Raw genomic sequence first — 23,758 nt, forward strand, 5'->3', positions numbered from 1 at the left:
GAGGGCTTTAGGTTGTTTGCAAACCTCATCCCATTTTACAAGATGATATTTTTTCTCCCCATTTGGCCGTCCCCACAAGAATCTTCTTTTTAGGTCAGGCTGATAGGTCTGAAGTCTTGAGGGAGGGTTGAGTTGTTTTTTTTTTGGATAAGGGCGATGAAAGAGGCACCAATTTGTGGGTAATTCCTACCTGACGAAAATTGTTTACAAAGGCATGTAAATCACTTCTGATAACGTCCCAAGATTTTCTGTAAAATTCACGGTTGAATCTTTCTAGCCCCGGGGCTCGATCCTTTGGCAGACCAAGAGCAACCACATCAATTTCTTCTGGAGAGAAAGGTCTATCCAGTAGAGCAGCTTCAGACGCAGAAATACGATTGAACTCTATCTGGTCGAGAATAGGGCGGTTGAAGCACTCCTCTGTGTAGAGATTTGTAAAAAACTTCACAAACACATTAGCAATGGAGACGTTATCCGTAATCTCCTCGCTATCATTGAGAATAGAGGATATATAGTTAGTTCTCCATCGAGTTGAGGCAATGGTATGGAAGAACTTTGTGTTGCCATCCCCATCGTTCAGCCAGCGGAATTTGGCCCGCTACTTCCAATGAGTGGTTTCATTTTTAAGGAGATTTGAGATATCAGAATTTAAGTGGTTGCTAAGAATGAGTTTAGGGGGAGAGAGTGACATTTGCTCTTCGAGGAGATCAATCTCAGAAAGGCGGTGCCAGATAAAAAATTTTGCAAATGCAGAATAAGCAGTGATGCTACGAGCCCAGGGTCTGATCACAAGCTTTAGAACTTTGAGCTTCAAAGGGAAAGACCACCCATGATTTGGGAGATGATTGAAATCTGCCCACCATTTTTTCAGTTGAGTGACAAAAGAATCATTAAGGAACCTGGAGTTTTCGAATCGGAATGGAGAGTGTCCCAAGGTTGGGGGGTGAGAGTTTATTAGGATTGGCCAGTGGTACGAGCCAATTTTATTGAGGACTTGGCCAGATGTGTTGGGAAATAGGTGCAGCCAGTCATTGTTTGCCAAAAAATTATCTAATTTGGAAAGAATAGGGGGGCTTTGTCCATTGGACCAGGTAAATTTTTTCCCCGATAGTGGAATTTCGAGGAGTTCCAAACTGCAAATCAGATCTGAAAAAGCTCCCATAGTGGGGGTGATTCTTTTTGCGGGAGGGCTTTTTTCGGAGCAACGGAGGGTGGCATTGAAATCCCCGACAAGAAGCAAAGGTAAGCTCCATTGTTGAACTTTCAGCAATAATTCATCCCAAAAAAAGGCCCGGTCACCATGCCGAGATGGTCCATATATGTCCGCGAGGGCCCATTCAGTTCCCAAAGTTTTGTCATGGAATCGAATGCAAAGGGAAAAGAGCCCATGATTAGTGGAGACAACCTCAACCGCGTTGGGGTTCCACATGACAAGAATGCCACCAGAGTGGCCCACCGCATCAACCAAAACCCATTCAGGATCCGAGTTGTACCAGAGACTTCGGGCAACAGAGTTATCAAAACATTGCAGCTTAATATCTGAAAGGATTACAATATTTGGTTTATAGTCAAAAATAGTTGCTTTGATGATGTCACGCTTGGAGGGCGAGCTGATTCCCCGTACGTTCCAAGATAGTACTATTATGCCATCCTGATGGTAAGAATATCCTCTTTTGAGTAGCAGAAGAGGCCGTGATAGTACTTGGAGAACTCCCAAGTTAGCTCCAAACATTTTCTCCCTCCAAGTGGGTCAGTATATGTTGTTGCATATTTGCGACCCTCTCCCTGCGGGAGAGGATTGGGAAGTTTCCAAGCCAAATGGGGGGGGATCACATGTTGGGCTGTTTTGTTCTGAGGTGTTGTTCTTTTCCTTATTTTGGTTTTTTCGTCTGGAGTAGGTGAGGGAGAAGGTTCGGGATGGCCTTTTTTGTTTGGAAGTGCGTCTAGAGTATGTGAGTGGAAGAGGAGTAACGGATCTTCTCTTGGAGGACTCACCATCTGAGGTCGTCGAAGGTTTGCTGGAGTTGGGGTCCACTGAGGCCAAAGGTGTTGGATAGAGAACGATGGGGTATGGATTGAAGTAAGGAGGTGTTGGATTGTGCGGGGAGGAGGTGTGCCATTTAATACTGTTGAAGAGAAGATATGGAAGAGTCTTACAAGACTCACAATAAGAAGTCTTACAGAGCAAAAATTATTATGGAAGGAAGTCTCACAGAAAAGTGTTAGTTAAAAGGTATTTTAGTTATATTAATCTTCTAGTTATGTTCAATTGTTTAATTATGCTAGGACTAAAGTTTAAGTGTTAGACTTTGAGTGTAATTGGGAAAAGAGTAGTATAATTGTAATTAGATTCTACTTATTTCCTCTATTATAAATAGAGGCTCATGTACTCAAATTACAAGAAGTTAGTGAAGTTTTTTTCTTTTCTAAAAATTCAACATGGTATCAGAGTAGATTCTGTGAGTTGACTTGGTCAACCCACAGAGATAATGTGATCTTTTTCTGATCTATCATCTCAAGTAGTTTAGGTTCGTATAATATCTTTTTTCTCTCTTTTCAGTCCCAATTCCCATTGTTTTCTTGGCTTTTGCACCTCTATAATGAGCTTTTCACATTACAAATTATATATTGACGGAAAGATCTCCAAGTCTACTTTCCAATGCAAAAAGAATTATGGTAATCAGAGTTTTTTAAAAAGAGAAATCGATATTTGCAGCAGCAAAGGTCAGACTGCAAGAGAGGTTCAATCAGCAATGGAAAGCTTATACTTTCAAGATGTTTTATGCCATCAACAACGAGACTTTAAATGAAGAATTATATATAATAAAACAGATTTGTAAGTCTATTTTCTTACCTATTAAACCAATTCTAAGTCTGAATTTTCTAGAGGGAGATATCGATCATGGAAGAGTCAATAATCAGACTGGCTAAAGAAGAAAGAGTACTCAGTTCAGCAAGATTACAGAGATGAAATCTATAAGATTCTTTATCTCAAAAGAAATCCATTTTTTGAAGAAAAGTTATATTTGGATGAAAGGTATTGAAGTATAGTTTGAGAAGGAGAAAATTTCATGTCAATCTGATCAATATTTAAGGAGATATTCGTATTGGAGCCGGCAAGGGTCAAGCTACAAAACAAAGAGAATCAAGAGGTCATAAAAGATTCAAGAACGAAACTTTTTTGCGTCAAATTAGGTATCAAATTAAAGCTCTTCAAGTCTATTTTCTTAAGCAAGAAACCGTTTGTGATTCTGAGCTATAATTTGGAAGTATTGATATCAGACTTACCAAAAATCAGTTTTGCCAAAAATCTCTCTTTTTTTTCCTTTTTTCTCACCTATTATCTCTCCAGACATTGACATGAATTGAGTTTCTACTTCTCCTTAAATCCGAGATTTTTAGCCAAATTTCTCTTCTAATCAAAGAGTTGGTCTGACTTCAACAATATCTTCTTTTTTGAAGCCTCTTTGATTCCAGAAATCTCTTATCTTTGGAAAGTCTAATTTCGAAAAGTGCTGCAAATTCAGGAAAGACTATCATTGGAAAGTTTTTGTTTTGATTTTGTAGAATCTGGAAAGTATTCCAAATAGAAATTTGTTGAGTTTTTTATTAAAAACTTTCCTCACATGGACTGATCAATTTGGAAACATAAACTTGTTAGTTAAGTTATGCAATTATCAAAGTTTCCATAGTCAATGTTGTTTTCAAGTTTTGTGTTTTTGTTACTTGGTTGTATATCTTCTGCATCGTCAACTCTAAAAAATTTTGCTCGCCCTCATGAAATTATCTTGAGGTCATACTTGGTCAAATTTGTTAAGTTATTTTTCTATCGTTACAGTCTCCTTATTATCGAGGTGGTTATTTTTCCTTCGTTACATTCCCCACATACCTTTTTTATTGGTTACCTTTCTCCTACAATCCTTTTTTGACTCTCGCATGCCCCTTTGGGCCAACCTCTTATGCGTTGTTTCGATTGGTTTCTCTTTTTTATATACATATGGGTGTTTTAAGTCAATTGAGATTTTTTTTATGAGTACCCTTAAGTGGGTTTTTCTCGTCATCCTTTGAGTGACAGGCACTATCCTTTTTAGTGATTATTATCACTACTTTTGTTTGAAATCCTACGAGGTTGATTTCGACCTTTTCTATACATGCATCACCCATCTTATTTTTTCAAAGTTTGTGTCGGGTTGAGTGTTTATCCTCGAGACACCTTGATAGAGGAGATAATAAATACAATTATGTTTTTTTTTTCTAGCTGGGATTACACCAATACCTACCAGCTTGAGGGGGAGAAGTAGAAGCAGACGTACAAGAAAAGGGTATTTTATTCCATATGTTGTGGTAATTTTTGTGTAACCAAAATATTCAAGAAAGGGGGAACACAAAAGATGAAGAATTTTGCATTTATGAAGAATTGTTTTTCAAAAAAAGAAGATTGAAGACCAAGAATCTTTTTCATCGCAAGCTGAAGTTATAAACTTCAGCTTGAGGGGGAGTGTTGAAAAGCAGATATGGAAGAGTCTTCATGACTCTCACAATAATAAGTCTTACAGAGTTAGACATATTATGAACTGAGGTATCGCATAAGAGTTTCTGTTAAAAGATGTTTTAGTTATATTAGTCTTCTATTTATGTTCAGCTTTTTAATTATACTAAGACTTATCATTGAGTATTAAACTTTGGGTGTAATTGGGACAAGGGTAGTTTAATTGTAATTGGATTTTACTTATTTCTTCTATTATAAATAGAAGCTCGTGTCTCAAATTACAACAAGTTAATGAATTTTTTCTCTTTTCCAGAAATTTAACACTTACAAGGGAAAAATGACGGAATTACCCTTTTATAACAAAGCAAAAACATCACTTCATTAAGAGAAAAAGTACCCCTATCGCTGAAGACATTTAAAACAAGTAAATCATAAACAAAATACTATAGAACCACCTAGCACTCATATTCTCATATTTCAAAGGCATCGATCACCAACACCTTGTTGTCACTTTGGGGTTTTCCTAATCATTTTATTTCTCTGTTCTTGTTTCTTTTTCTTTTTTCTTTTTATCTTGTTGGGGTTTCCCCCCTTTTTGGGACCTTTTTTGGCTCCTTTTAATAAAATTGTCACCTTTCAGAAAAAAAAAATGAAGGAAATAATAAAATGTAAATGGACATCGGATGCTATAATAAAAAACAGTGAGCCAATTTTATAGTGTGCATCATAGAGCATTCACAAATATGTTATATCTTACAGCATCATCAGACATCTTTTCCAATGCACTAACAACTCCCTTGAAATCATTCCTTTCCCAGTACCTGTGGACCACCTGCCAAGTGGAGCATCTACAACAAGTTAGCATTGCCTATGTAATAGTGCCAGGAACACTTATATAATATCAATAGCTCTGATTAGATATATCAGTCCACTGCTGATAGCTAGAGGAGGTAAAATAAAAAACACAAAGACAGTGCAGCGAAGAAACAAGTAGTCCAGCTTCATGAATTTAATGTTAACCATGACCAGAAACTTGTCTACCCATATTCCATTTCATGCATGTCCGTGTATTACATTTCTCATTAAATAATAATCAACCTGAACAGGAAATCAACAAGCATTTAAGTTCTAACTAAAATTGATGCTAGGCGATTCAGATGAACAGGGTGAGGAAAAAAAAAGTATTTAGAGTGTCCGTCTGAGAACCAGATTGAATGAGATTATAATATTTACTTATACAAGAAAAATTAAAGTTACATTCCATTTGCCAGCCGGGATGACCTGTAGTTTTGTTAAGCGAGACTGCATTGATGCTACAAATTGGTCGTGCTGTTCCATTAGATCTGTAGTAGCATCTTCATCACCTGCAGACATGGCTTCCCTCTGAACTGATGGAGAATGCCCTCTCTGTTTGATTTGATTGACAACATAACAAATGTAAGAAAGATCTTTTTCTTTTTTAAAAAAAATAATGTAAGAATAAAAAGTGATAAAATAATAGACCATTTATTATTATTTTGAACAAAGAATATTTTATTAGATGACAAAATAATTATGGAGACAGCACTATTTTCTCGTCTTTCTCACTCCAGAGGCAGGGAAAGAACCTTCAGAGGATTGTAGGAGCTGCAATGACATGATACTTGGGCCTGAAAGGAGTGATAAAGTATTTCCTAATCACATACACTAGTCAAGCGCTGTTATTGAAAAATCTATCCACCTTGTCTCCTCTTAGGCTCAGATTATCTAGGAATTCAAAGATTATGTAGGGGCTTCTTTGAATTTGAATTGGACAAACCTTGCTAGTTGTTCTCCTATCCAAGTTGTGTGAGTTTAGCCTTGCCAACACACAATCTGAGCTGGATCGGTTGGTTGTGCTGATTGGCTGTTAGGTAAGCTTCCTCCCTAGAACCTACCCTGGTCTTCCTAAATTTATAGGCAAAAGTGATAAATTGCTTCGGAATCCGGTGGTAGAAAGGTTGCACTCCAGACTCTCCACCTGGAAGGACAAACATTTATCCAAGGTGAGACGGCTCAGTCTCATCCAATCCAGCTTAGTCGGCATCCCGGTGTACTTCTTGTCCTTCCTCCATGGCCTTGCCAACATCACCAATCGCCTAGAAAAGCTCATGAGGGACTTCCTATCGCAGAGCACCTATGAGGGTTTTAAACACCACTTCATTGGTTGGAAGGACATCTGCCGACCAAAGTATCAGAGAGGATTGGGTCTTAGACACATTCAGACGACCAAGTGGTGTTGGAGGCTGAATAAGCAGACTACACTCCCCTGGTGTCGATTTGTCGTTAGAAAATTAGATGGGATCGATCATTCTTGGTGGCTCAATGCTGAATCCGCTAGTCGCTTCTCCTCCATTTGGCGCTACATCTCTAAATCCTTCCTGACTTTCAGTGTCAATATTCGCATTGCCATCGGGAATGGCCAACAAACACTCTTTTGGTATGACCATTGGGCTGCCAACGTTCCCTTTCATCTCAACAACCCTTTCATCTTTCTTCTCACTGTCAACCAATGTTGCACCATTTTTTTTCTTTTTGAGAAAAATGAGCTCAATCGAAAGAGAGAGGGAGATACAAAACCTCACTAGAAGGGCCCTCCCTTTACAATAAGGGATTGGAGGGAGGAAACCTGCAATGCATTGACTGCATTTCCGTTCTTCATGATCTCTTCCTGCTATGCCCTCTATGTAGCCAACTTACCAAAGTCATCCTCCACCAGCAGCAGAGCTAGATGCTAGGTCCTTATCTGGCCCATATAAAATGCAATTCTTTTCATGGTGCTCTCCATGGCAAAATCCTAACCCGGGGCAATTTGCAACAATGTGGTTCCCAGCTCCCCTCCCGCTCCTGTGAGCTCTTGGGCAGACTAAAGAAAGTCTTCATCACTTGATCATGGCCACTTTCTACTCCTGGCGCATATGGTGCTCTTCTTCGACCTTTTTGAGATACCAGTCTGTCTCCTCAACTCTTTCTCTAGCTTGATTGATCAGTGCTTGAGCACCAACCTTCCATACCTCAGGAAGATCATGCCTTGCTCACATCCCTTGGAATATTTGGCTAGCAAGAAATCAGAAGATCTTCCAATGTAAAAGCTCTCCCTGCTCCACACCCACGGACAGAATTCGTTCATCATTGCTTGGCTCCACAATCTTGAACCCTTCAGCAAAATCTCTTGCAGCTTTTTGAGAAGCTCCTGGTCATATGTTGCTAGGGTAACTGCCCCCAAGCCTCCCCTTCTGGTTGACTGGCAGCCTCTGTCGAAGGGATCATCAAGCTCAATTTTGACAGCTCTTCCGAGGGTCACCCCGGGCCCACTGGCTTGGGGATGTTTTTCGTGACTCTTCTGGCGCCTTTCTCACTTCCTTAGCTAGCCCCCTCAGAGTGACGACTCTACAATAGCAGAGCTGCAGGAATTGAAGCATGGTTTGAGGATATTCAATGATCGCTTCTAGGGCTCATAAGCAGTTGAGGGTGATTTGGTTTTCGTCATTAGCTGGTGGCTTCAAAAGAGAAGGAAAAATACCCTTCCTAGCGCCTTTGGTCTTGTTTTTTTTAAATTCAGGATTTAAGTATTACTGTCTGTTCTAGGACTCAAGACCCTAAATCAGCGAACTGCCTTGTTGACTCCTTGGCCAAGGAGGGGGTTTCCCTCCAATCCCTGATTGTAAGAGCACCCCTCCACACACACACACACACCAGCCTTTGTCCTTTCTTTGCTGAATAAGATTGCACTTTCTTCAACCAAAAAAAAAAAAGACCATGTTCTTGTATCTTATGTTGTATTGTATGATGTATCCTATGTTGTACTAATCTTGCTTTAGATTTCTTAATAAAAGCTTTGCAGCATTTCATAAAAAAAAAGGCATATGGCAAAAAGACTGAGTTTCTCGTGGGGAATAACCCAAAGGTTAAAGTTAGAAAAATTTTGTGGATATAAGTAGGGAAGGGGCCTCCTAACTTCAGCTAGTCATCTCAGGATATACCAACCCAAAACATGGCATCAAAGCTAAGCTAAGCCCAGATCTTGGTTCAATGTGGCCTTTGTTTTAGTTCTGTATTATCCCATGCATGTATGTTATCTATGTCTAGAATTTAGGCAAATGATTTAGGCCTCAACATGAATGAAAGTGTTGATCAGAAAAAAGTTCACAAGTCTATAGTTGAACATGTGTTCCACATCTCAAACTAATTGTTTGAGAGCAACAGTTGTTACATGTAGGAGAATACTGTCACATAGGTTGGGGCTTCAAAAGATCCTAGGTAGATGATCTAACAACTGTATCAATTGCATATGGCTCCATCCTTGGGATATTGATAAGACACTAATATAAGGACACATATTGGTGGATGTATGGTGAATGGATGAGGAATCAAGCTGTGAGGAGATTGTAGGCACATATTGGAGATGGAAATAATGCTGTGATAACTAGCTCCATATGAGAAAGGTAAAGCATCCTTAGGTAATGAGCTAATGTGATTAGGGTTTTAATTTTTTAACCCAAGGCCAATCTCATTCATATTATTTCCAATGAAAAGTTACGCATAATAGACCACAATTACCTCTCCTTCATATTTTAGTTCAAACACAATAGCTACTCGCACAAGTTCAAGGGTCAACTACAATTCCATTGCTCTTTTGGATTTGATCAAACTCTATCTTACTTCCCTAGTTTGATGTCTTTCAGTCCAGGGTTTTAACACTGATTCTTTTTCAACTCCAACAGGATTTTTTTTTTGAAAATGAAAAAAAAATAGGAGAACAAAATTGTTGTTGTTTTTCCTGTTCAAGTTCTTTTTTTTTTTAAAAGGTGATGATTTTATTGCAAAAAGAAGTCAAAAATTACATTAAGGGAGACGTCCCCTTACAACAAGAGATTGCAATGAGGTTCCAAGCTTAGCACAAGAGTCAGCAATAGAATTAGCTGATCGGGGTACATGAGACCAAATACATGGTAAAGAGTAAATAAGGTCCAAAATATCCAGAAAAGTATCCCAATGGCGCCAAAGGGGAGTCGAGGGAATAAAGCACCAACTGATCACCACTATAGTCTCCTCCGATGATGAGGGGGCTGCTGAAACGATCGTGATAAAGAGAAGGTCATGAAGGGCAAAAAGCTTAGCAGTGGTAGAATCCACAATACCCAAAGGTCCAAAATATGAGATGAGAGTACCATCAGAATCCAGGAACACTGCCAAAACCCGTAGCTCCCTGATTGCCGAAAGCACTTCCATCAAAGTTGAGCTTATGGTAACCATGTGGAGGAGGCTGCCAGCATGCAACAGGGGGAGGCAAGGTAGATGTAGACATGTGGGTGACCGCACGCCAATTGATGCGAAAAGAAACTACCTTCAGGCAGTCAAATTCCTTTCTGGTGTGAAATGACCTCATCATCAGAGTTGTGCTTGCCATCGAATCTTCGGTTATTTCTTTCCCTCTAGATGCATCAGGGGATGTGGGTAGAGGTGGCATCGAGCCGAGCCCGAACATGCCTATGTTCGAGCCAAGCTTGATTTAAATATTTCGAACTCGAGCTCGAGCCTAAAATTGTTATCGAACTCGAGCCTAATAATTTTAACTGAGTTCGAGCCGAGCTCAAGCTTCAACATTCATTTAAAACTTTTCAAAGAATACATGTCTCGAGTTCGTGCTCCAACATACATTTAAAACTTTTCAAAAAAATATATATATCAAATAAATTGTATATAAAATTATGCATACATTTTACGTACAATTGGGAATGACCTCTACTTAAAATTGGGCATAAGGGTGGCATCGAATCCAGCTGAGTCCAAACCTTGTTCAAGCCGAGCTTGATTTAAATATTTCGAACTCGAGCTCGAGCCGACCCTAGCCTCGAACCTAAAATTGTAATCGAACTCGAGCCTAATAATTTTTATTGAGTTCGAGCTTGAGCTCTAGCCGAGTTCGAGCTTAACTTACATTTAATAGTCTATATAAAATATATGTCAAATAAATTATATATAAATTACGCATACATTTTAAAAAAAGAATGATAGGAAAGGTTCAGGATTGAATTTCAATAATGGATTAAAACGCACCAATATTAATCTTTTTTACTACAAATGTTGTCTAGCTTGTTTTGTAATTTTTGAATCTGGCCATAAATTTACTATGGCCTCCTTAGTGCCCCTGGTTGAAAATTTATATTCTAGGAAAAACTAGAAATGTTTTTCCAATGATACATATTTCCAAAAAAACCTTTAAATAAAATCCTATTACTATTATTGACTTATTAAAAAATTACAAGAAATATTTTAAAATTTTCTTAGGAAAGTTGAATGGACCTCTTATTGCCTCTTTTAGGGAAAAAAATAAAAATTAATAATCAATCTAATATATTGCTATACTTATCGATAATTTTTTAATCAAATAAAATGTCAAACACAAAATTGCAATGAAAATTGCCTCATGCTAAAAGTATTACAGCATCAACTGTCAAATACTTATTCAAAAAATTTCTATACAGTTTTCTAGCCCATCTTGGCAGGAAAATCTTACTGAGAAAATTATATGATTTTTTTAATAAGAATTTTCAATTAGAAAAATGTTTACAAAAAACATGAGACACTAATAGTCCCTAGAAACTTATTTGTACTAAAATGTATTTTCAATTTCTTCAAGAGCCATGAGAAAGGAGAGTTTAAGGAAAAACTCTTTTTGTTTTTTCACTTTATGATCTCGCATGAAATCATCTTCGCGCGGTCGGGGGGGGGATTTTGGTTTTCCGCCGAGACGATGTGGAGGGAAGGGGGTTACGGCGCCGACGAGGACCTGTCGTCAGGGATGACGGCTGCGACGGCGACGGAAACGAAGGTGTCGGAAGCGGCGGCCACGGAAACAGAGGCGAAGGCGAGGGGAGGAAGAAATCGAACTGACAGCCATAGAGGTGGCCGGCGGGCAGTTGTCGACAGCGACAATAGTGGATGGGAGGGGCTCGGCGGTGACGAGGGGAGGAAGAATTTCCCCTCCCCTCCCCCCCTCGCTCCCAGTTCCGACTCATCCCGTTAACGAGCCGTCGAGCCGAACCTGGATTCGGTCGAGCTCGGCTCGTTAATATAAACAAGCTGATCCCGGATCTCAAACTCGGCCCAAGATCCAAGGATACCGAATCGAACCGAGCCGATCTCCAGCCGCTCGTGAACCGGCTCGGTTCGAAGCCACCCCTAGATGTGGGTAATACAAGCCGAGAGGATAAGTCAGCCCAATTTGGGGAAGTGAGCCCCATGTTCAAGTTGTCTTACATAGTGATTTTTATCAGTATTCATTTTCTTATAATGTGTTCTGTAAATTTCAAATTTCTAACTTTCAATTTCTAGATATGTTGGAGTGGAAGTTATCAGAAGTGCAACCTTCGTACCTGTATTTGATTTTATTCAAAAGGCAGAAAGCTAGATGAACAATTTTGAAAACTGCTAAATTGGAAACATTCACAGGATTTATCTTCTCACTACATAAGTGGTGCTTGAATCGTTAATATAAATACATCTTCAAAAAAAAAAAAAAAGATTTCCCCCATATTTTATTTTTTCCATGTCTTTTGTATACCTCTATAAATCTTTTCCTTTTTTTGAATATTTATGACACATGCACACTACACGCCAAACCGCAGTGAAACTTGAACCTTGTTAAAATACAAGTTCAGGGATATTTTGGTCATTTGCTACATTTTCCACATTATATTTTTCTCTTATAGTATGGCTATTAGATAGAGAATGCCTTATTTTATCTCTAGTTAATTTTTTATTCAATTTATACAGGTATTTTAGGAGATATGTAATTTTGAGTATTGAGGGGTATTTTTGTCCTTTTCACTTAAACTCTTATTATAAAGAAGCAAGAAGGGTCTTTCTGACTTGGATTCCAAGGCAGCAAAGCTGCCCCTCTTCCAGAACTCTTTTCCTCTTCTATTTTCTCCCCAAATCACATATTTTTAGTACCTCATACTTAAAAACTCACCGTAAGGAATTACATCTTTTGGGGTGCGATTTGTGAGAGGAGAGCGATCGTGAGAGGAGGGAGAAAGCTACGTGTGTAATGTGCACCGGAGAAATGCGTAACGTGTGCCGAGAGCTTTGAGTGCGCTAACGTGTGCCAATTTTCCTAGATCCGCTAATCACTTAGAGGATAAACAGGCTAAAACAGGTGTTTTTCTCCAACATCTTGTTGTGGAGGAAGGTCCTGTTTAGTTAGGTTTGTATCTCTCTCTCTCAATAATATCCTTTCACATTTTTCCTCAAAAAAAAAAACGTGCGCCAATTTTTGAAAATGAGCCGGGACCCTTCTCCGGTCACCATCGCCACGGCCGGTGACCGAAACCCACGATGAAGAATTTCTGGCAAGGACACAGCCACTTTCTCCGACTCCAATCGACAGAAATACAACGTCTCACCGAGAAGACACAAGACGCTCGGAAGTCTCGGATTTCCCGTCTGACGAGTCTCCGAAACCTCCTACAGAAGGTTTCGACACCAGCTGGAAGACAATCTCCCGGCGAAAGAAGAGGACCCATCCTTTCCGTTTCAATTACGGAAAGAACAAAGTTATAGTGGAGATCGTCACCCGGAGCTCCGGACAGGTGATTCGCATCTCCTTCATCTGTGTTCCAATGGAAGCCATTTCAAGCTTCGTTCTTCAATTCCAACAAGTCACGAACGAAGCCAATAGAACCCGTGAACTTTGGACACGGGATTTGATTTTCTTCCTATCGGTGAGCTCCTTTCAGGGACGAAGAGAGTGTCGTGTTGTCCATCGTCGTGGCTCAACAGTACTCGCCAGGATCTATATTCCCGAGGCCACCAACTCGGGATTTGGCTGGAAGGAGTTCGCAGGAGCCATCCGGAGCCTCTCTGGTTCGCCAACTCCGGCGACAACACCCGAGTCTTCCCCCCTCCCCCCCTATTTCTGAGCCCCACCAGAGACAAAACACCCCCCTAAACCCACCTCTCCCTCCAATCAGCCCTCCCCTTCCTTCGAAATCCCCTAATCCAGCAATTCAGAACCTTTTTCCGGGCCACCATGTCCCAACACACCTACATTCAGAAACATTCAAAACCATCCAAATCTCTCCCAACTTGCTCCATAAAGGGCGACAATCTCTGGCCCGCTCTATCCCAGTCCACACCTCCCCCAGTATCGTCAAAACCAGCATCCTTCAATGGCTGACCGATGAGCTTCACCTCCCCTACACACCCAGAATTTCCTACCTTAACCACCAATCCTGGCTTGTTCATTTTGAAACCCAACAAGAGTCTTTTGTGACACTTGCTCTCACACCCCACAACCCCTTGGGCATCATTGGGATATCAGAATGGCTCCCCTCGACTCCTAGTCAATTTGGGCAGTGGGCTACAATCATCGGCCTCCCTACAGAATCATGGCACAATGAGGTTTTCACAAACACCATCTCGAAGTTTGGCGCCATAATTGCTCTAGACCCTCTTACTGAACACTAGCATCACCTTGATGAGGCCCGGATCCTCATCAATTCTATTCGTCCTTGCGGAGAACACTACTTCCGATGCATTATGGTGGATAATGCCCGATTTTGGATCCGCATTGAATTGGCAGATAGAGAAGACTTCAGAAATGTGACCTCGAGTCCTGCACCTGAATCTAGAGATTCTCCACAGCCTGTCCGCACATCGAGAGCAGCAATCCGGGTCTCTTCTCCCCCAACAGATGCGTCCTCACCTAGCCAATCTTACAACCGGCACAGATGCTATTCCAGCTGCCTCTTTGATAGTCCCTCTCTCCAGCCTGCAATACCACCCACCTACCCGCCCATCTCAACCCACCACAAATTTTATCCCATACAGAATCTATCCCAACCCCCAGATACCTATAGCTGCCATTCACCCTCCCACCTTATCCACCGAAATAACCACATCCCATCCGCCCTCCCCCCCCACAATTAAAAGCCCCGCTGATCTTCCTATAAATCTATCCCACAGTCCTCACACCCCTGAAGCCACCACTCAAATAATGAACTCTCCCCTCCGTCACCTCCGAGAAATCCCCACCCCAAAATTCCTTCTCCTCCTCCCCTTGCCACCTACCAGCGCCGGAATAGAGGTCAACCGAGACAGCTTCTTCAAGGTGGTCCCAGTGTTACTACTAGATACCCCTGCAACCCAGAGATAGGGGACTTCATCCTTTCAAAACCGGGTGAAAGAGCTCAGAATTATGTGGCTGCTCTCCAGACAGAACAACAAAAATTCAACCCAAAAACTTGGGCCTAGATAGTGGAACTTTCCAAGGTGATGTGCACCGTCTACACAGAGCCCCTCCGGGGAGATAACCACCTGTCTGAGAAGTCAAAGAAGAAGACTAGTGATCAATGATCATTCTCTCTTGGAATGTCCGTGGAATTGGATCCGTGCATCGTCGTGCCTCAGTCCGAGACCTCCTTGCCTCTACCAAGGCAAATGTTGTTATTCCTCAAGAAACCAAGGTGGCTTCTCTACCCCTTGGATATATCCGCGAGTTGTGGCCTCTTAAGGAGCCTGGATGGATTTTGGTGGGTGCGATTGGATTGGTTGGCGGCATTCTAATGGTATGGGACACCAATACCATTAAGGTGCTCGATCGTTGTTGTGGCACTTACTCCCTTGGAATCAAGCTGAGAGACAAAGGATCGGGGAACACTTGGTGCCTTGTGGGTGGGTATGGTCCTACCAGACACCATGAGTGACATCTCTTCTAGGATGACCTTTTGAGGACTTGTCAGAGGTGGCCCATTCCTCTGATGCTTGCGGGTGATTTCAATGTTACCCGCTTCTGCCATGAGAAATCCCCGCCCTCCCAAAGAATCACTACCTCCATGAAGTTATTTGCAAACTTTATCAGCAGATAGTATCTTGATGAGATTACCCTATCTGGGAAGACTTTCACTTGGTCAACTGGCAAACAGTTGTTAAGCACCTAGCCAATACTACCCAAAAGACCGACCTGTTAGGAGCGGAAGATATAGGTACTTAAACCAAGACCATAACATCACACCCCACCTTCGCGAGCCGACGACCACGGCGGCCCACTCTAACGATGGCCAACTCTAGCGACGGCCCACTCTAGCGACGGCCCACTCTAGCGACACTGGCCGGACCAGGGTTAAGTTCCTACGGCCTACCAGTAATTTTAATCTAGCCTCTAGGTTGCCCCTTCCTCTAGGTCGCCCCCTCCGGGATTCGAACTCGCGACGTTGGAGCCCGCTCTGATATCAAATGTTAAGCACCTAGCCAATACTACCCAAAAGACCGGCCTATTAAGAGCGGAAGACATATGTACTTAACCCAGGACCATAACAACAGACCCCCGTCCTCTCCAAGCTTGACTGCTTCTTAGCCAACAATGACTGGCTCCAGTTATACAGCAATGACACAGGCAAAGTTCTCAATAGGGTCGTTTCCCATCATTGGTCGATTATGGTTGATACCCACTTCAGTAGTAGTCTTCCATCTGACTTCCGACCGATCAGTCTCACCACCAGTGCCCACAAGGTGCTTGCGCGCCTCCTTGCCAATCGCCTCAGGGCGGTTCTCCCTATTGCCATTCATCATGGCCAGAGTGTTTTTATCAAGGGAAGGAATATATTAGATTCGGCCATGGCATGTCACGAGCTCATCCACCATTTTAAGGCTTTGAAGCTCCCCAGATTCATCCTAAAGCTTGATTTCAAAAAAGCCTTTGACAGAGTTAATTGGAAGCTTCTGGACATTCTCCTGGGGAAGATGGGATTCGGGGAAAAATGGCGCTTCTGGATTCAAAGTTGCATCTCCTCCGCAAGCTACTCCGTTCTTCTCAACGGAATCGCCTGCGGGTATTTTAAGGGATCCAAGGGAATCAGGCAGGGAGACCCCCTTTCCCCCTTACTCTTCAATGTGGTAGCAGAATATCTATCCTCTTTGATCTATTCGGCCAAGAACTTGGGTTTGGCTTCTCCCTATGACGGACTGTGCAGCCTTTGATGTGTCGATCCTTCAATTTGCAGACGATACCATTTGTTTTGGGGTTGGTACTATGGATCAAATCCGAAAACTGCGTGTTGTATTGGGACTATTTGAATTAGCTTCTGATCAAAACATTAACTAGAAGAAAACCACCCTCCTAGGCTATCATATCGACTCATTTGTGCTTCAGGGTATGGCTGACTATTTGGGGTGCTCAGTGAGAAATTTGCTAGTTACATATCTTGGACTCCCACTCTTTGACTCATGCTCTTCGGTGACGCTTTGGTCCCCCCTTATTGAGAAATTGAAAAGAGACTAGCTACTTGGAAAGGCAAGTTTTTATCTACTGCAGGGCGACTCACTCTCCTCAAGTCTTGTTTGGCAGGACTGTCAAACTATTTATTACCGTTCATGCACTGTCCAGCCTCCGTTTGCTACATGATTGATGCCATCTGTCGGCGTTTTCTCTAGAGAGGATCAGAGGACACCTTCAGATATCATTTGGTGAGTTGGAAGGATATTTGCATGCCCCGCAATCCGGGTGGCTTAGGCATCTGGCCTACAAAGGAGATGAACAATGCCCTTATGCTCAAATGGATCTGGAACTTCAACATCGAGCACAACAGCCTATAGGGAGATATAGTCAGGTTCAATCTTCAACCTTCGGGTCCCTGGTGGAGGGAGGATGGCGCTACTCGCCTACTATCCCCGATATGGAAATCAATTCAAAAGCTCCTCCCAAATTTCATAGATGCGGCTTTCTTTCACACAGTCAATGGAAGGACCCTCCTCTTTTGGTCGGATGAATGGTACAGCCCCCGCCCCCTTTCTGAGGATTTCCAGGGGCTCTCTAGGGTGGCGAGGGACCTCTCTTGCTCAGTGGCTGATTCTTGGAGAGATCGCCCATGGAGTCTCACGTTTCGTCGGGGATTAAATGATGAGCATTACTATTCGTGAGCATGCAATTGATAAAATGGCATGGAAGCCCAGCATTAATGGCCGATTCACAGTTGCATCCACCTACTCTCATATTAGAAAGCAAGATTACAACATGCATGAGCACAAGGCAAACCTGGCATGGAAGCTCTCAACGCCTAGTAAAATCGAATTCTTCGTGTGGACGGCCATCAGGAAATAGATCTTCACCTCTGACAACCTCCATAAAGAGGCCACACAACCCTTGATCATACTTGTCCCCTTTGTGGTGTGTGAGACGAGACAGTCTAGCATGTTCTCTTACATTGTATTTTTCTTGGCAAGTCTGGATGAAGATATTTCAGAAGATTAGACTCCAAATGGGGCTTCATCAGGACCTTTTTGGCACCTATGAGATGGTTATGGGGATCCACCTTCCTAGGTTGGGCAAGATAATTCTCTTGGCATGCCTTGCGCATGTCCCATGGTGCCTATAGCTCGAGCGAAATAACCGGAGATTCAACTCCAAGGCTAGCACCCCAAATAATACAGCTTCTCAAGCAGTGGGCCTTATCTCGAGTTGGTTACATACTAGAAAGGAGTTTGCCTCTCTATCAGGTGTTTCCCTTCGGGAAAATTGGGGTTTGATCGAGCATATGGCGGACCCCTGCAGGAATCCGGTTATGGCCACCTGGGATCGTCCCCCTTGCGACTGCATCAAACTCTATTTTGATAGCAGTGGTTTAGGTTATCCTGGGCATGCTGGAGCTGGTGGTGTTTTCAGAGACAACAGTGGAGACCCTATTCTATCCTATGTTGAGGCGGTGGGTATTGCTGACTCAAATACTGCTAAAGTGAGTGCTTTTCTATTAGACCTCCAAATCTTCAAAGAGCGTCTCCATGGCAAGTTGCTTATCGAAGGAGACTCAAAGACTGTCATCAGCTGGTATTCAAAAGACAGTCCCCCCCCCCCTTGGCACCACTGGCCAACCACTGACTGTATTGCTGACATTGTTTCATCCATTCATTGTAATTGGAACTTCGTTCCTAGATCAACCAATTCTTTGGCTGACAAATTGGCAAACTTCGGAACCTCCTAGCAATCTCTCATTGTTTAGGAAGGTTTCCCCCCTTGTAATCTGCTCGTTTGAGCTCTCTTAATAAAATTCAGCAACATTTTAAAAAAAGAAAAAAACTCTCCGTGTAAGGCCTTTGTGCCAAAGGCCCAATCCATAAATACATCAAAACCTATAAATCTCTACCTTGCTACAATACATCAAAACCAATAAATCTCTACCTTGCTAAATACATTCTCATAGTTCAAAAAAATAGAAGAAATAGTTCAAAAGAAAAGGCCACTTTACCAAATAGAGTGAGCTCTTCATACTAGAAGCAGATATTGTTCCTTCAGCAGAATTATAGAAACATGTCAGTCCTTCAGAGCTAGGAGATATTTCTCGCTTCTCCCAATTTTCCACAAGTGAATGGGTCCTTCCTATTTTGTCTCAATCAACAGAGAAATTGACATTTAAATACTTTCTGTTAATACTAAAGCACAACAAGGAAACAGGCTGTACCTCCTTTGGGAACTTCTACACAAAAAGGGTCTCTGTTTGGCATCAGCACCTTCCCATCACCTGAATCAAGAATTAAAAGATTCAGTCTCACTGTTTTAGTGGAAAACTTTTAACGCACGGCAACTGGTTTCTAACAATAACAAGGATAGAAACCAAAATTCTCCTCATATGTCCAGTCCTTAGTCAGACTAGCCAGTGTAAAGGCAGAATTCATAGTGAAGCAAGTTCTTAGAAACGATAGTATCCGTAGTACTTATATAAACAAGAAAAAGAAGTCATGGATACTACAAATATTCTAGTAACAAGAATAAGTTACTATATTAATGTCACTGCAAGTTCAACAAGTAGTAAATTTTATGAGTTTCTGTATATATCTTTTTATTGAAAAAGTAAATGAAAAACGTTATTGCAAGGAAAAGAGGGAAATACAATACAATCACACCAGTAACAGAAGGCCAAGCAAAAAAGAAAATAAAAGCTAGAAAAAAAAAAGAAAAACAAAGAAGAGGCCACAAAAAATACAAAGCCAAAAATGGCCTAATGCAAAAATTCAACCAGTATCAAGTGGGTTAGCATGATTCTCCATATGGTGAGTAAAACACACCCATCCTACCCAAATAGTCTTCTAAACCATTTACACTTTGCACAGTATGCATTCATTGCAAAGGAAGACCACAACATGAATCCAAATCTCATCATAGATATGCCAAAAACACCAAGGAGGCCTAATGCCTGCTGAGAAGCACCTAACAACCACAACAGAACTGCCTTCAATAATAAGCGACAAATCAAAACCCTGCCTATGCATCTTCAGCCCAAAATTAATGCATGTAGCTCTGCCTCTATGAGTCAGAAGCAAAAGGAGTAAAAATACTCACATGACCTGTCAGAGACAGTCCCGATAAGACCACTACCAACAGGGCCTGGATTCTTTTGGAGTTCCATCCAAGTTGAGCTTCAACCAGGCCTCTTGTTGGGGCTGCCATGGGCTCACTCTAATACACTAGACTCAACCAAAGCAGCTAATTCATGTCAATGAGATCTAAAAACAGAACTAGCAAACTGCTGTAATGAAGGCAGCTTGATAACTCGGAAACGACTATAATGAATCAGTTGAAAAACAAGAACAGGGGCATTTGGGCCATTTTACCTTGTCATTATTTATATTTCTTGATGTAATCTTATTCTACATGACAAACTATGCCTATGGACCAAATTTCATATAAAGGGGACATGTAGAATAGGAGACATAGTGAATTAAGGTTTTCACTTAAATTAGGGGCAATGTTGTAAATTTTACTCAACCCACTCAACCCTGAGCTATAAATAGAAGTTGGGGGACATCCAAGTCCCCATCTCAATTTTCTCTTCTCCACTTTCTCTCCCTCTCATTCTCTCTTCAACCTTATTTCTTCTTACTTTTTTCATAGTAGCAGAGCAGTAGATCGCATCTAGGAAGGATCTTTTTGAGTTTTTTTCTCCTCTTTGAAGCAGATATCTACATAAAGGAAGGATCTTTTTTCTAGTTTCCACACCAGAGAAGATTGTCAAAGGTTAGAATTTTGTTCCTATGGGCAACCCAAGTGAAGAACTGGGCATATGGCAGGGCAGTGAGGAGCCAAGCAGTGGCGGCAGGGTGGCTGGATTGAATTGTGAGGTTGCTATGTTGTAGGTTGTAAGCTGAGGCAACTGAGAAGGATCCATTGGAGTTGGGCGTCCAGATGAGTTGGTCCTGTGTAGTGTGTCTAAGCTTCACATTTGCAAGCACCAATAGAAGGTTGGAAGCCTCCAGGGCCTCAATTTTGGTGAGTCCCCGCCGGAATTGAAGGTTCCAATTCCTAGGGCTTTGCCAACGGTAGCAGTAGAGAAGTTAGAAAGGCCAATGAGGTGGCTGAAGGATTCTGCTAGCGGCTTGTTGCACAGCCACCAATCAGTCCAAAACTTGGTTTGGTTACCATTGCCCACATAGCACTTAACCAATGAGGCAAACTTAGGGAGAAGCAGGAAAATCATTCTCCAAATTCGGGAGAGGTGATGGCAATGACCTCCACCCAGCCACCAGCCATCAATTCAGTCGGCTATGGCAGCAACCAAGGGATGACAAATCAGGGGAGGGAGAGGAGTTGAATCTCCAAAGCCATTTGAGCAGGAGGGCAGAGTTTGTGTTGGTGACACTTCTGATGCCAAGCCCACCAAGGTGGAGGGGTTGACAAACCCACCCAAAGAATCTCCACTTCAAGAATTCGATTAGGTGTGCCACAATAGCAAGGTAAGGGAAAAGGGAGAGGAAATAGCTAGGGATACCAAGTAAACAAGACTTGATTAGGATGAGCTTGCCGGCCTTGGAGAGGAATTTGCCTCGCCAAGCGGCAAGGCAGCATTCAAGCTTCTCAATGACCAGGTTCCAATAGTGTTTGTTTGGAGAGCAATCTAGTTAGGGGAGGCAAGGTACTTACTGGGCAGATTTGTAACTTCACAGCCGAGGTAGTCCGCCATGGATCGGAGAACACTGGGATCAACGTTGTATCCAGTGGAGGACTTATTCCAGGTAATTTTTTTACCCGAAGAGATTTCAAATAGGCCAAGCAGAGCTTTGATTTTCTTGATTTGGTCCATAGAGCCTTCACCAAAGAGCAGCATGTCTTCGGCATATTGGAGAATTGCTATGTCTTGATCAGCATGACTGGAAATTGGGGAGAGCCAACCGATTTGCTTGGCGTGCTGGATCATGGTAGAGAGGTGTTCCGCAATGATTGTGAAGAGGAATGGTCAAAGGGAGTCCCCTTGCCAGATTCCCCGAGAACCATTGAAGTGTCCGCATGAAACACCACTGACTAGAATGCAGTAAGAGGCGGAGGATATGCAGCTGCACATCCAAAACCGCCAACGGGTGCCAAAGCTCATGTGCCAGAGGAGATGGTCGACCAACTTCCAGTTCATGCGGTCAAATGCCTTTTCAAAGTCGAGCTTGAGAGCGAATCTGGGGAGGCCTAAGCGCTTGAAGGAGTCCAGTAGCTCATGGGCAGCCATGGTAGAATCCAAGATGTTCCGGCCTTGGATGAAGGTGCTTTGGCTGGGATGAATGATCTGAGGAAAGACTTCCCAGAATCTGTTTGCCAGTATCCGAGCGAGTACCTTGTATGTGCTAGTGCTAAGGCTAATTGGCCGAAAGTCTTGAGGCTGTTCGACATTGATTTGCTTGGGCACCAAGGTGATAAAAGAGGGCCCCATGGCACGGCAAGTAATGGGACATTGATGGAAGTTCTTGGCCAAAGCATAGATATCATCACGGACAATGGTCCAGCAATGGTGGTAAAAGTCCCCATTGAACCCATCAAACCCAGGGGCTCAGTCCAGGAGCATACCGAGAGCAGCAAGGTCAATTTCTGAGGTAGAGAAAGGAAGTTCCAGCTTCAGGGTGGATTGGTTGCTGATTTAATGGAATCTAAGGTGCTGGAAGAAGTGTCGATTGAACTCTTCTTCAGTGTACAGATCTGTGAAGAACCGCACTATTGCATTAGTGACTGAGAGTCTATCCGAGCTCACCTGACCCACAATATTGAGAGAGGTGATTCAGTTAGTTCTCGTTCTGGCTGAAGCGATAGAATGGAAGAATTCAGTATTCTCGTCGCCATCAATCAGCCAGCGAAACCTGCCCTTTGCTTCCAAGGGATGACTTCATTATAAGATGAGATCGAAGTTCATGAGTGAGATTATTTTGGAGAGAGAGTTCAAGGGGGGAAGGGACCTTTGTTCCTCAATGTGGTCAAGCTCTGAGATTTGGTTGAGGAGATTCTTCTTAGCAGCAGCAGCAGATCGACGACAAGAGGATCAAGATTGGAGCTTGGCTTTAAGCAACTTTAGCTTAAGGGGGAAGGTCCAGCCAAGGCGGAAGTTGAGCAGCAGGCTCTACCACCAGGCTGTGAAGTTGGAATCGAAGTAGGTGTCCCAAAGCCAGCAGTTCTCAAACCGGAAGGGTATGTGACCCCAGCACTAGAACATTGTATCGACGAGGATAGGCCAATGATCCGAGCAGGTGCAGTTGAGAACGTGTCCGGAAGTGTTACCATGGAGTTGAAGCCATCCGGGGTTGGCAAGGAACCCGTCAAGTTTGGAGAGGATTGGTTGATGCTGCCCATTGGACCAGGTGAATTCTTTCCCAGAGAGGGGGATCTCCTCCAGGTCACAACTGCCAATGAAGTCCGCAAACAAGCACATGGACAAAGTAAATATGCTATCAGGGGGACTTTTCATTATAGAGGCAGATGGCATTCAAGTCGCCAGCCATGATTCGAGGTAGATCCCAGCATTGGAGCTGGACAAGCAATTCATCCTAGAAACCAGCCCCGTCACCTTATCTGGTGTGGCCATAGACCTTAGCCATGGCCCAAGTGAGCTCAGAATGGTAGTCATGAAGTTGAAGGCCGATTGAGTGGGCAGCGAGGACAGAGTGAAGGACTTTGACGTCATTTGGATTCCAGATGATAAGAAGGCCTCCAGCATGGCCAATTGCGTTGATGGTTGTCTAGTCGAAATCAAGGGAGAACCAGAGGTCACAGAGAATAGTGTTGTCCAGGGATTGAGTTTTTGTCTCCAGGAGGATGGCAATGGAAGGTTTATAATCGGCAAAGATCTTCCAGATGATTGCTCGCTTGGAGTGTGAGCCGATTTCCCTAATGTTCCACAAGAGAATGATCATTGAGGGGGTCTTTTGGGGAGTTTTGCGGTCTCCTTAGTCCCGGGTAATTGGCCAGAGTATACTACACCGAATTTCTCAGTGAGTTTCATCATT

At 42.5% G+C, this 23,758-nt stretch overlaps 1 protein-coding gene across 6 annotated transcripts in view; it reads right to left on the bottom strand.

The window, feature by feature from the left end:
• Positions 1 to 23,758, bottom strand: part of LOC137938177 (katanin p80 WD40 repeat-containing subunit B1 homolog KTN80.4-like) — a 61,089-nt gene that overhangs the window by 15,843 nt on the left and 21,488 nt on the right. For 4 of the 6 annotated variants that reach the window (XR_011109871.1, XM_068783162.1, XM_068783164.1 and 1 more), the window contains exons 12-15: positions 18,967 to 19,026; positions 18,754 to 18,893; positions 5,771 to 5,896; positions 5,247 to 5,321 (exon numbers count right to left, since the gene is read on the bottom strand). Coding sequence is in view for 5 of the 6 variants with exons in the window: in XM_068783162.1 (XP_068639263.1) it covers positions 5,247 to 5,321; positions 5,771 to 5,896; positions 18,754 to 18,893; positions 18,967 to 19,026 (401 nt within the window). In the remaining variant the exon portion in view is untranslated. The remainder of the gene's footprint in view (positions 1 to 5,246; positions 5,322 to 5,770; positions 5,897 to 18,753; positions 18,894 to 18,966; positions 19,027 to 23,758) is intronic. The other 2 variants (XM_068783166.1, XM_068783165.1) reach the window with 2 other exon arrangements.

The sequence above is a fragment of the Aristolochia californica genome, unplaced genomic scaffold (assembly GCF_029961685.1).
Source record: "Aristolochia californica isolate CCGP_79_NKW_82.1479 unplaced genomic scaffold, dmAriCali1.0.hap1 SCAF_8, whole genome shotgun sequence".
Lineage (NCBI taxonomy): Eukaryota > Viridiplantae > Streptophyta > Magnoliopsida > Piperales > Aristolochiaceae > Aristolochia > Aristolochia californica.